Raw genomic sequence first — 14391 nt, 5'->3', positions numbered from 1 at the left:
TGTAATGTTTCAGAATTCTCAAGAACAAATATTACATAAGTTTTCTGATAAATTTGTTTCGGCTAATCTTTTTCATTATCAACCACAAAAGGAAAAAAGGCTGATGATACGTTTATAAATAAATATCTAAATAGAACTTTGTGTGTGTAAAATAGAAACAATAATTATGTGTTGTATTGTAAAATATTCCACACCGACAGTTTCCTCATGTTAAGATAAAACGTGAGAAATGTTACAAGTTTCTTTGGTTAATATTTTAAACTTCCAGAGTTTAAAGATAACTGTTCACACAGCTGTGTGTAGGAATATACTCTTGTTACTTTAGAAACAACTGTTTGACAGTTATGCAATCATTAAAATGTGTGATCCGGTTATATTTGGATAATTATGCATGATAAAACAAACCTCATTGTTTATGATTCAAACCTTCCTTATTAGAATCTTAAATAATTCGTTCTTTATATAAAATGTAGATATCTTTGTAACTTTCCTTCACAACTTAATGTTTTAAAATCTAGAAAGTGATCTTAGCGAGACAGATGATATATATATAAAACAAGTATTTCCTGTTCTTTAAGTTGTGTAGAGAGTATCGTATCAAAAATAACCATTTCTAATCCTATGTTTTCTAATGGTTTTATAGGAACTTCAGCAAACCTAACTTTTGGTTGTTTTATTTCGTAGCACGATCTGATTAACTGTTTTTTAATGAAGAAAAGTGTCACCACCACGTGTAGCACGTGACTTGATTCTTATACATTATCAGATTGACTTTGTTATGTACATACAAGTATAAATATCAGTTCTCTGGTGAGGAAACATAGACAAAGAAGAACCGAAGAAAGATGAAGGTGAGTGTTCTACTGTACTCTTTATAGAAGATTTATATTTACTTTAGTGGTCATCGTGATGGGATGGTGAAACGAGGGTTTATGGTTCGCGTTCTGTTACATTAAAAAAGAGTCCGGTACGTTGGTTTGTAGGTACTTTACAGGAGTGGCTGACTTCTGTTGATTTTTGCAAAATTCTGAGTCATATAGCATTGAAAGGATAAGTTAGAACGATGACAAATAATAAAACTTAATGGACATTTGCTGAATGTCTGATTGTGTGAAATGTTTTGAAAACCATGAAATTTTATAATTTATCATAAATATATTTGTTCATTTATGTAAAACCCTTGAGTCTCTTTGTTGTTAAAGATACATTACAGTTTTACGAAATTTTATGAAAATCGTATTGTATAAGTGTGTTACTGGTTTGTACAAACTTATCATGATGTATAGGATATAAATATATGTGTAACACCATGCATCATAAAGTGTGGATAACTTAACTTACTAGTGTATCAACAGTTTCTGTAATTTTGGAAGGGATTATGAAGGTATATTATAAACAAATAAACGGTCATTATAAACATGTTAATAATTTAGTTTTTAACCTAATATTTGTTTTCCTTTAACACTCCAGACCCTCGCTGTGTTTAGTGTTACTGTCCTTCTGTACTCAGTAGTTATTGGTGAAGAGGACATTAAATCTTCTGACAGTCAGGAGCTCCAAGCTGAAGCCACAGGATATGGTGGAGTATATAGTGGAGGTTTAGGGGGACCTGGAGGTGGTGTAGGAGGACTTGGAGGTGGCGTAGGAGGACTTGGAGGTGGTGTAGGAGGACTTGGAGGTGGAACAGGTGGATTAGGAGGTGGCATAGGAGGACTTGGAGGTGGGTTAGGAGGACTAGGAGGTGGTACAGGAGGTTTTGTAGGCTTAGCGGTTCTTGCTATTCCTATCTCTCTTGCGGCAGTGGGCGGTGGAGGCGGTGGATTACTTAGTAGTGGACAATACGGAGCTGGAGCAGGAGTGTATGGTGTTGGAGGACTGGGAGGAGGTGTTGGAAGTGGAGGAAGAGGTGTTGGAGGACTGGGAAGAGGTGTTGGAGGTATAGGGGGGCGTTATGGAAAAGGAGGAATTTGGTGGGACTAGAGGTTTGTTTTAATTTTCTTCTGATATTCACGGTAATTATAACTTAATGTTTACATTCCAATGTAGCTGTTGTTCACATTCGTTTTTTACCGGTTATATTTAATAATGTTTCACAGTTCAATATTGTTATATTGTAATTTTACACTAGAATCGTGTTTTATAAAACTAATTATTTTGTTGTTATTGCTATACTAAAATATCAAATAAGTTTTTCTGGAGTACTTCCTATCACATGGGTAATTTTAGTTTATTAAGGTAACTGTAGTGCTTACAGCTGTTTATTGTTTGATCTATAGTGCTTACAGCTGTTTATTGTTTGATCTATAATGCTTACAGCTGTTTATTGTTTGATCTATAGCTCATACAGCTGTGTATTGTTTGATCTATAGTGCTTACAGCTGTTTATTGTTTGATCTATAGTGCTTACAGCTGTTTATTGTTTGATCTATAGTGCTTACAGCTGTTTATTGTTTGATCTATAATGCTTACAGCTGTTTATTGTTTGATCTATAGCTCATACAGCTGTGTATTGTTTGATCTATAGTGCTTACAGCTGTTTATTGTTTGATCTATAGTGCTTACAGCTGTTTATTGTTTGATCTATAGTGCTTACAGCTGTTTATTGTTTGATCTGTGACATATTTAGTGCTAATTTTTGTTAAATTATTGTTTTTTTGTTTCGAATTTTGCCCAAAGGTACTAAAGTGTTATATCCACTAGTCGTCCCTACTTCTGCAGTGTAACACTAAAGTGAAGGCAAATAGTCAACACCACCCACTGTCAACTCTTTTACTAACAAAGAGTGGGATTGATTGTATCATTATAACGATCCCAAGGCTAAAAAAGCGAGCATGTGTAGTATGAACGGGATTCAAACGCGAAACCCTCAGATCTCGAGTAATGATCATGTGCTTATGCCGAGTTTTTTTTTAAATTATACTCGAAAATATTTTCATTTTCACTTTCCAACTAAACTACCAATAAAAATTAAAATTCTGTTTAAAAATAATATTATTTTTCCCTTACATATTTTTACATATTTTGGACCCTCTACTAAATTCTATTTTTAAATCGTAAGAAGATGGAGAGATATTTTTAACGTACGATTTTTTTATTTTTCAGTTTTCTTCCTTTACAAAAGGCTCAAACCATCAAGGAACGTGAAACATTCACAATGATTTTGAAGTGGACAATACTGATACATTGTTTTTATATCCAATATTTGTAGTACTGTTTCTCCATTTGATGCAAATACTTTTGATGAATTGATTTCTTTAGTTATATTGTGATATGTCTATTATATAGTAACAACCTGTATCAGTAAAAGAATAGTGGTATAGATATGTTCTATGAATAGCGCCTTACCTCCATTAATTCTTTGGCTGAGTTTCTCCAAAATCTAGAATATCTAACTTAAATATATAAACATCTAATATCAGGAAGCTTTTCTTAAATTTCTGTATAATATTCCAATGTTGAAATTAAACTCATTTCACTGTGGCACAAGGAGTTGTCTGTTTCTCTGGTACAACAAAAGTACCATCATTCTTTAATAAATAGGTAGACTGACTAACTACATTAAATAAACTAAAACATTACCATACATTCCGAGACGGGAAGATTGACCAACTACATTAAATAAACTAAAACATTACCATAATTTCCCAGATTGGTAGACTGACCAACTACATTAAATAAACTAAAACATTACCATAATTTCCCAGATTGGTAGACTGACTAACTACATTAAATAAACTAAAACATTACCATACATTCCGAGACGGGAAGATTGACCAACTACATTAAATAAACTAAAACATTACCATAATTTCCCAGATTGGTAGACTGACCAACTACATCAAATAAACTAAAACATTACCATACATTCCGAGACGGGTAGACTGACCAACTACATTAAATAAATTAAAACATTACCATACATTCCGAGACGGGTAGACTGACCAACTACATCAGATGAACTAAAACATTACCATACATTCCGAGATGGGTAGACTGACCAACTACATCAAATAAACTAAAACATTACAATACATTCCAAGACGGGTAGACTGACCAATTACATCAAATAAACTAAAACATTACCATACATTCCGAGACGGGTAGACTGAGCAACTACATCAGATGAACTAAAACATTACCATACATTCCGAGACGGGTAGACTGACAAACTACATCAAATAAACGAAAACATTACCATACATTCCGAGACGGGTAGACTGAGCAAGTACATTAAATAAACTAAAACATTACCATACATTCCGAGACGGGTAGACTGACCAACTACATCAGATGAACTAAAACATTACCATACAATCCGATACGGGTAGACTGACAAACTACATCAAATAAACTAAAACATTACCATACATTCCGATACGGGTAGACTGAGCAACTACATCAAATAAACGAAAACATTACCATACATTCCGACACGGGTAGACTGACCAACTACATCAAATAAACTAAAACATTACCATACATTCCGACACGGGTAGACTGACCAACTACATCAAATAAACTAAAACATTACCATACATTCCGACACGGGTAGACTGACCAACTACACCAAATAAACTAAAACATTACCATACATTCCGACACGGGCAGAATGACCAACTACATCAAATAAACTAAAACATGACCATACATTCCGACACGGGTAGACTGACCAACTACATCAAATAAACTAAAACATTACCATACATTCCGAGACGGGTAGACTGACCAACTACATCAAATAAACTAAAACATTACCATACATTCCGAGACGGGTAGACTGACCAACTACATCAAATAAACTAAAACATTACCATACATTCCGATACGGGTAGACTGACCAACTACATCAAATAAACTAAAACATTACCATACATTCCGATATGGGTAGACTGACCAACTACATCAAATAAACTAAAACATTACCATACATTCCGACACGGGTAGACTGACCAACTACATCAAATAAACTAAAACATATGCCCTGTAATCTTACACTGCTAAATTAGGGACGGCTAGCGGAGATAGCTCTCGTGTAGCTTTGCGCGAAGCTTTGAACAAACTAAACCTCTACAAATGAAAGGTCAGACGTGGCCAAGTGTGACTGACAGGTAGAGATTGTTTGGTGACAACCAGTCAGTGCTCACCATTTAAAATAGTAAGGTTAGACTGAACTTCAGCAGAGATTTTTTTTCTCTTCAGTAATATCTCAGTAGTCATGTGTCCATCTTCCTGGTTATATTTAAACTATAAAATTTACTGTCTCAATAATTTATAATATAAAAAAAACACTTTCGTTCAGTCTTGAAATCGATTTGTGCGTCATTCAAAAACTTTAAACTAACGGTGGCGCTTCGTTCACGTTTTTTTCCTTGAAGAACTTGTTTTTTTAATAATTTCAGTAAACCACATATAAATACCAACCTTGGTTTAATTCGTTCAATAACATTATTAGGACCAGTTCTACTTCTTCTGTGATAGCAGTTGTCAAACTAAATATTGCTGATAGTCAAATTCGAGCTCAGACTTTCATGCGTTATTAGAGAGACAGTGAGCCACACTATTTAGTGTTGAGACTCCGACATGTAGAATATATGTCATATATTTTTGTATAATATCTGATTTGCTGATATTAAACTGATTTCGCTGTTCCACAACAAGTTGTCCATTTCTTTAACACACGAAACCCTTCTCTAATAATGAAATAGACATTACAACACTTTCCAGGATCGGTTGACTAAACAACTACATAGATTTCTTCTATGAATAGCGACTTATCTACATTAATTCTTTGGCTCAGTTTCTTTAAAGAGTAGACTATCTAACTTCAATAAAGAAACATTTAAATTAACGACGTTTTGTTATATTCCTGTATCGAATTTAACTTTTCAAAATCATTGTATTTTTCAGGTCTCAAATTCTGATTGGTTTGTTTTGAATTTTGCAGAAAACTACACGAGGGCTATCTTCGCTAGCCGTACCTAATTTAGCAGTGTAATATCAGAGCAGATCAAGAGGGGCGGTCGGCGCTGTTCACTAGCTACTTTCTCTCTAGTGTTATAAGATAAAACTAGTGAAAACTATATTCAAATACCCATTGTTCTGTTATACAAACGTGTGACACAAACATTCCATAACAATTGTGTTCTTCTCTTTATTCGTTAAACATAAGGGTTAAAACTATGTTTAAATACGAATATGTTGCTTCAGTTTATCAATATAAGTATCAATGGTGTCTCGTAACAGTTCTTTATTTATAGATATAAATCAGGTCTTACACGAACAAGGTTTTCATATACTGTTCTATTCTTTAAGTCTCTAAGATAACATAATTATTTTTCACAGCCTTAAAGAGGCTTTTATTGGTTGTGAGAAAACAAACAACGAATTATTCACTATCCTTACTTTCAAATGACTTTGAAGAGAAGATATATAGAGATCTGGATATTTAAAACATTAGTAGTTCGTGTTTAATTATTTGTATGTGACATATCTAGACATAATATAAGTGTTTGAAGCGTTCATAATACTTTAAGTTTCAGCTTAACTGAAACTCAAGTTACAAAGGAAATACTGCAGAGCAGAGCTATTAAAGATATGTATTGTTGACCCGAAGTTGATCTACTGATCACAGAGTCCCCAACTGGTACAGAGGTAAGTCCACGGAGTTACAACGCTAAAATCAGGGGTTTGATTTACCTTGGTGGATCAGCAGATAGCCCGATGTGGCTTTGTTATAACAAAACGCACACACATTGATCAGAGAAATGTCAAACACTCTGCTAAACCATAACTTTTATCATCTACTGTCACTCTTAAAACGCACCTACAATTTAATGTTGAAGTCAAATTCTGTGGTATTGCGTATATTTGCCTGGTCCTAAATCTCTAGTTATACCACAGGACAAACCCATGCCCTTAAATAAACATTTCAAGTTAACAACAAAGGAGTATGGTCCATATAAGAAATGGAAGCCATGTTTCTAGAATATATGTTGGAAGAACATTTAGTTTTTAAGTATCAGGTAAGTATGACGTCAGTTTGTTTCTTTTTTTAATTGCGCGCAAAGCTGCACGAGGGCTTTCTGCACTAGCCGTCCCTAAATTAGCAATTTAAGACTAGAGGGAAGGCAGCTAGTCGTCACCACCCACCGCCAACTCTTGGGCTAGTCTTTTACCAACAAATAGTGGAATTGACCGTAATATTATAACGCCCCTACGGCTAAAAGGGCGAGCATGTTTGGTGCGGCAGGGATTTGAACCCGTGACCCTCAGATTATGAGTCGAGTGCCTTAACCACCTTGTCATGCCGTACCTATGACGTTATGAACTTGCAATTAATTCATATGGAAGCAGTCTAAAATATCGTACGTAATCAAAGTTTTTCCTTTTTAGAGTTGATATTAGATTTTTCCTGCTAAAAAAAGGCTTTATATCTAACTAAAAACATTTTGTTACATAATATAGCCTTTAAACCATAAGTATTTCTTATATGAATAATTTTCTTAATAAAAAACATCATACTTATAACAGTATTTAAAAAAAAAGTCTTGAATGTTACATTGACCTCTTTAATAAAAAGAGAAGTCCCAATTCATCTTATTTAAAAATACACGCAAAATTGGATCTTATTAACAATTTATAGTCTATATATTAAATTATTTAAAGCACTAAAAATTTAAGCGAAATAAAAATTATAAATAAGTTAGCGTTTCGTTATTACTATTTTTAAATTAAAATGTAAAATAAACAAATAAAATGTAATAAAAACAATAATATTTTATAATTAATTTGAAAACTTGATTTTTTCGTAACTTGCATCTCGTGCTCGTAACTGTTTATTACCTCTGATGTCACGTGATGTGCAGGTTCTTCAGACATTCTGTTAAATGATGTTATTGTTTTTTGTATGCTTAGCTTTTTTTGTGAAGTGTCATTCTTCAGATTTGGAAACAGATGCAAAATATATTAAGAAATATTGTAATTGTATCATTGAAAGCTTATTAGTGAACACGATTAGTACAAAGAATTTTAGTGATAAAGAAAGCATCACAAGAAATGGTAGACCGATGCCGCATCTAAGCCTGAATGGAAGAACAAAGCAGTGCATTCGAAAATTCATTGTAAAACCAGTATGTCAGTTGGTTAACTGCTTGTCCTAACTAGCAGAAGTTTTTCTTCTAGCTGTGTTTAATATTTAACAGTGAAATTTGGACCTGGAATACTAGTATATCTGATGATTTAAATAATATGCATAAGGAAATTATTAGATATGAAAATTCGTCCAGCCATATATTTTCAACACTAGGCCTAGCTGGATTTCAAAAATAACGGATGGAATTTCAACTGAATAAACAACATAAAATAATATAGAAATACACAATGAAAAGGTGAGAGGAAATAGAGACATTTTGAAAAGATTAATAGACGTAGTATGAAAGAAGATGGAATTAATATATAAATAAAGTAAGTAGCCTAATATGTCTTGTTTTTATCTTTAATTGTACGTTCTTTACCTTAAATGTGATTAACGAATACAGGTACTTAAATTTATCTTTAATAGTCGCCCTGTACATCTTTTATTATTTTATCATCCACCATAAAAGGTTTTGCTTCCCCATCAGTAAAAATAACCACGTCCCTGGTTAACACACTTGTACAGGATATATTCGAATATAAAGTTAAAAAAAAAAAGGTTAATTTCTACAAAGTGTCTGAGGTAAAATGAAATGTAATGTGTATCACTTCAATAAGTACAACTGATGTTATTATTTTAGAATAAATGTAAGAATGATAGTTTTCAGAATCACAAACTTTTTTTTCTCTAGTTATAAATAAAAACTAGAAACTACAGTTATTTGACAGTTCACTACGTTTTCTTCTGAAATCATCTTTACAGAGCATTTTGTTTGATAGAAACGTTAAGTTAGTCGAAATTGAACATAATATAAAACATTAAACCATATTAAACATAAATATAACTGAATATTATTTTTTTACTTGAACTAAGCTGACACCTTATATAAATATAACTGCATTATTTTATTACTGGAACTAAGCTAACACCTTATGAATATAACTGAATATTATTCTGTCACTTGAACTAAGCTTATATCTTATATGAATATAACGGAATATTATTTTATTACTTGAACTAAGCGAACACCTTATATGAATGTAACTGAATATTGTTTTATTACTTGAACTCAGCTAACACCTTATATGACACATTCGATATGGACGTGAACCACTGGCCAGAGAGAAGATAGCTAATTAACAGCATTCGCTCCCGGAAAAACAACGATTGCAGGCTCTCAGTATCAAACAGTATGGTTGACTGTTCCTCTAATAACACTTGAAAGTCAAAGCAAGTTCTCTAACTCTAATTTGAATACCAGGTAGATTTAGCTTGGCAATTGCTAATCGAAGTTATACTAGTCCTAACAAGGTTATTGGATGAACTAAGGCAAGATAAGTATTTATTAATGGTTTACTGAAATATATCTAAATCAAGTTCTTCAAGGAAGAGAAAAACTTTAAAGTTAATGAAGGATGCACATGACTGAACAAAAGTTTGTTAAATTTTAAATGCTTGAGGCAGACAGGCAAACACACAATTATAGATATGAACAGTAAGATTATTGTGGAGATGGAAATCTCTGCTGACTTTCAGTCCAATGAAATTTGTTTTTGTATGGTGAGCTCTGATTGGATGTCGCCAAACAACCTTTTCCCTCTCAGCTACATGTGGCCACACCCTACTTTTTATTTGTAAATTAAACCAAATAAATATATATGATAAAATATGTTTAATTAATGCATTCGTTCTACTTTTCAACATGTTAAAAGTAATTGAACTGATGTATTATGGTTTCTGTTTTATCATGTCTGACACTTTATCGATAGTGGTCAGTGTACCCATCCAGAGTACAAGAGCAGTGGTTTCGTTGTGACAGAGAAATAGACAACTCGTTGTACCAGAGTGGAACCAGTTTAATTTCAGCGAATTAAATCTTGTAGAAAAATGTAACAAAAACTTACTAATATTAGATGTTTGTTTATTTAAGTTAAATATTCTTGCTTTCAGAAAAACGTATTGTAAAAGATAAGTGGAGATAAGTCACTATTCATAAAACAAATCCGAATCAATAAACTCATCCCTCACTGGTACAGCGGTAAGTCTGCGGACTCACAACGCTAAAACCGGGTTCGATTCCGTTTGATGGACTCAGCAGATAGCCTGATGTGGCTTTGCTTTCAAAAAACACACGCACACCGATCAATTCTTATGGATACATGTTTGTAATAAATTTATTACAAAACAACAAAGAAATCAATTAAACAAAAATATTTATATCAAAATACAGAAAAAGTACAACAAATATCAGACAAAAAACAACTATTTCTTAACATGTTTAATTTCAGAACCAGGGTGGATATTTCACGTTCCTTGGTAGCTTGTTCCTTTTTTATAGGAAAGAGCTGGAAAAAAAAACAATGGATGTTTAAAATATTTCTTCTCCTTTCTATTTTGGTTTAAAGAAAGAAGTTAACACAGACTTCAAAATATTGTCTCTAAACACATGTAGAAAGTAAGAGCACGTGATGTGCAAGAAGAAAATATCATTATTTGTAAAAAGAATTTTAATTCTTGTGATCATTGGTACTGTAGTTGTAAATTAAAAATGAAAATCTTTTCTAGTGTAAATTAAGAAAACTTAACATTAAATATATCGTAGATCAAACGAGAAGCACCTGTAAGCACTACGGGTACCTCAATAAAATAAGTCTTATGTATCTTATAGAAAATATTCAAGAAAAACTTTATAAATATTCGAAAGTTCTATCATATCAAAAACAATAAAAATATTAGTTTTCGAATATGAAACCCGATTCTGGTGTTTCAAACTAAAATGATATTTGAACAATATTGAACTGTTCAACATCAGTAAATGGAGAAGAAAGAAATATACGTATTGAATGTAAGTAATAGCTACTTTATAATGTGAAAATTAAGTACTAATTAGGGGTAAGTATTTTAGATATTTAGATAAAAAAAACAAACCTTCAGTCCCACCAAATTCCTCCTTTTCCATAACGTCCCCCTATACCTCTTCCTGCAATTCCACTTCCAACACCTCCTCCCAGTCCTCCAACACCATATACTCCAGCTCCAACTCCGGTTTGTCCACCACTAAGTAATCCACCACCTCCACCGCCCACTGCTGCAAGAGAGATAGGAATAGCAAGGACCGTCAAGCCTACAAAACCTCCTGTACCACCTCCTAACCCTCTTCCAAGCCCTCCTATGCCACCTCCTAGTCCTCCTACGCCACCTCCAAGTCCTCCTAGTCCTCCTACACCACCTCCAAGTCCTCCTACACCACCTCCAAGTCCTCCTACGCCACCTCCTAGTCCTCCTACGCCACCTCCAAGTCCTCCTACACCACCTCCAAGTCCCCCTAAACCTCCACTATATACTCCACCATATCCTGTGGCTTCAGCTTGGAGCTCCTGACTGTCAGAAGATTTAATGTCCTCTTCACCAATAACTACTGAGTACAGAAGGACAGTAACACCAAACACAGCGAGGGTCTGGAGTGTTAAAGGAAAACAAATATTAGATTAAAAACTAAATTATTAACATGTTTATAATGACCGTTTATATGTTTATAATATACCTTCATAATCCCTTCCAAGATTACTGAAACTGTTAATACACTAGTAAGTTAAGTTATCCACACGTTATGATGCATCGTGTTACACATATATTTATATCCATCATGATAAGTTGGTACAAACCAGTAATACAGTTATACAATACGATTTTCATAAAATTTCGTAAAACTATAATTTAACTTTAATAACAGTGACTCAAGGTTTCTATATAAATAAATATATTTATAATAAGTTATACCATCTCATGGTATTAAAAACATTTCGCACAGTCAGACATTCAGCAAGTGTATATTTAGTTCAACAGTTAGCAATTCCTTATTCAATGAAACTCAACTCAGTGCATACGATACTGTAAACGTGCAATATTTTAAACATGAATTTTGAAGCTATCCGATAGTATTTCAGAACTAAATAACCTTTACATGAGGCTCGGCATGGCCAAGCGTGTTAAGGCATGCGCCTCGTAATCTGAAAGTCGTGGGTTCATATCCCCGTCGCGCCAAACATGCTCGCCCTTTCAGTCGTGACGGTCAATTTCACTATTTGTTGGCAAAAGAGTAGCCCAAGAGTTGGCGGTGGGTGGTGTTGACTAGCTGCCTTCCCTCTAGTCTTACACTGCTAAATTAGGGACGGCTAGCACAGACAGCCCTCGAGTAGCTTTGTGCGAAATTTAAAAACAAACCAAAGTACCGGACTCTTTTTTTTAATGTAACGGAACGCGAACCATAATCCCTCCGTTTCACAATCCCATAACGATAACCACTAAAGTAAATATAAACCTTCTATAAAGAGTACAGTAGAACACTCACCTTCATCTTTCTTCGGTTCTTCTTTGTCTATGTTTCCTCACCAGAGAACTGATATTTATACTTGGATGTACAGAACGAAGTCAGTCTGATAATGCATAAGAATCAAGTCACGTGCTACACGTGGTGGTGACACTTTTCTTCATTAAAAAACAGTTAATCAGACCGTGCTACGAAATAAAACAACCAAAAGTTAGGTTTGCTGAAGTTCCTATAAAACCATTAGAAAATATAGGATTATAAATGGTTATTTTTGATACAATACTCTCTACACAACTTAAAGAATATGAAATAGTTATTTTATATATATCATCTGTCTCGTTAAGATCACTTTCTAGATATTAAAACATTAAGTTGTGAAGGAAAGTTACAAAGATATCTACATTTTATATAAAGAACGAATTATTTAAGATTCTATTAAGGAAGGTTTGAATCATAAACAATGAGGTTTGTTTTATCATGCATAATTATCCAAATATAACCGGATCACACATTTTAATGACTGTATAACTGTCAAACAGTTGTTTCTAAAGTAACAAGAGTATATTCCTACACACAGCTGTGTGAACAGTTATCTTTAAACTCTGGAAGTTTAAAATATTAACCAAAGAAACATGTAACATTTCTCACGTTTTATCTTAACATGAGGAAACTGTCGGTGTGGAATATTTTACAATACAACACATAATTATTGTTTCTATTTTACACACACAAAGTTCTATTTAGATATTTATTTATAAACGTATCCTCAGCCTTTTTAGTCTTGCTTTATTTTGTGGTAGATAATGAGAAAGAATTGCCAACAAAAACTTGTCAGAAAAGTTTCATAATACTTGTTCCTGAGAGTTCTGAAACTGTAGAATTTCACACAGAACAATTCCCGCCAACAAGCATTTGACAAAAGATTGTTTATGTTTATTGTTGAAACATTTAGCCTTATTATCTCTAGATATTATAATAGTTTCTTTTCGAGCATGCCCGGCATGACCAGGTGGTTGAGGCAATCCATTCGGAATCCGAGGGTCGCGGGTTCGAATTCCCGTCACATCAATGCTCGACCTTCCAGCCGCGGGGACGTTATAGTGTGACGGTCAATTTCACTATTCGTTGGTAAAAGAGTAGCCCATGAGTTGGCGTTGGATAGTGATGAGTAGATGCTTTTCATCTAGTCTTACACTGCTAAATTATGGACGGCTAGTGTTGATAACCCTCGAGTAGTTATGCGCGAAATTCAAAACATAAACCTTTCGAACAATAAAAAAAAATGTTAAAATAAATTTTTTAAACTAATTTATCAGTTTCTAAAAAATGTCCCCGTCTAAATAGTGTTAATATATCCACATTATATGTTTAGGAATGAAAACAAAATCTAAGGTAAAAATATAATATTAGAAGACTATGACATTAATACAGTGGTACCTCGGTTCTCGAACGACTCCCTTCTCAAACAATTCGGTTTTCGAACATATTGTTTGAGAAAAAAATGTATCGGTTGTCGAACATAAACTCGGTTCCCGAACCAAGCTGTCGTGGCCCGAAATAACCCGACTGATGACCCTTCGACAATTTTCGTCCCACGCCAAGCTTGCCCAAAACATTTTACCCTCACCTGTCGCTCAGACCACACCCCCGTTAAAATCTGCTGTGAACATTCTCGTTTTTCTTTTTTCTTTGTTGTTTTTCTAAATATTCTGATTAAATAAGCCACCATGGGGTCAAATAAGGATAATGAAAGTAGCAAACCAAAAAGAAAAGTTGTTAGAGCCACAATAGAGGTGAAAAAAGATCTCATAGCGAAGTATGAGAGTGGTGTTCTGACCTTGGTACACAGTTTGGTATGGTGAAGTCTACAGTCTGCACCATACTGAAAAATAAAGAATATATAACCAGCACACACTTGCTGCAGGAG

General features: G+C 33.7%; 2 protein-coding genes across 2 annotated transcripts; one reads left to right on the top strand and one right to left on the bottom strand.

Annotated features, from left to right (window-relative positions):
* The first annotated feature begins 754 nt into the window (after window positions 1–754).
* On the top strand, window positions 755–3393 carry LOC143250303 (uncharacterized). The gene is made up of 3 exons (XM_076500760.1): window positions 755–851; window positions 1471–1982; window positions 3103–3393. The coding sequence occupies exons 1-2, from the start codon at window positions 846–848 to the stop codon at window positions 1978–1980; spliced, it is 516 nt and encodes a 171-aa protein (XP_076356875.1). The 5' UTR covers window positions 755–845; the 3' UTR covers window positions 1981–1982; window positions 3103–3393.
* Window positions 3394–10290: 6897 nt separating this feature from the next.
* On the bottom strand, window positions 10291–12646 carry LOC143250302 (uncharacterized). The gene is made up of 3 exons (XM_076500759.1): window positions 12486–12646; window positions 11063–11592; window positions 10291–10479 (listed from the first exon to the last, which is right to left on the bottom strand). The coding sequence occupies exons 1-2, from the start codon at window positions 12489–12491 to the stop codon at window positions 11065–11067; spliced, it is 534 nt and encodes a 177-aa protein (XP_076356874.1). The 5' UTR covers window positions 12492–12646; the 3' UTR covers window positions 10291–10479; window positions 11063–11064.
* Between the last annotated feature and the right edge of the window lie 1745 nt (window positions 12647–14391).

This window comes from Tachypleus tridentatus, chromosome 5, assembly GCF_004210375.1.
Source record: "Tachypleus tridentatus isolate NWPU-2018 chromosome 5, ASM421037v1, whole genome shotgun sequence".
NCBI lineage: Eukaryota > Metazoa > Arthropoda > Merostomata > Xiphosura > Limulidae > Tachypleus > Tachypleus tridentatus.
The sequence above is the reverse complement of the archived record's forward strand: the minus strand, read 5'-3'. Positions and strand labels throughout refer to the sequence as shown.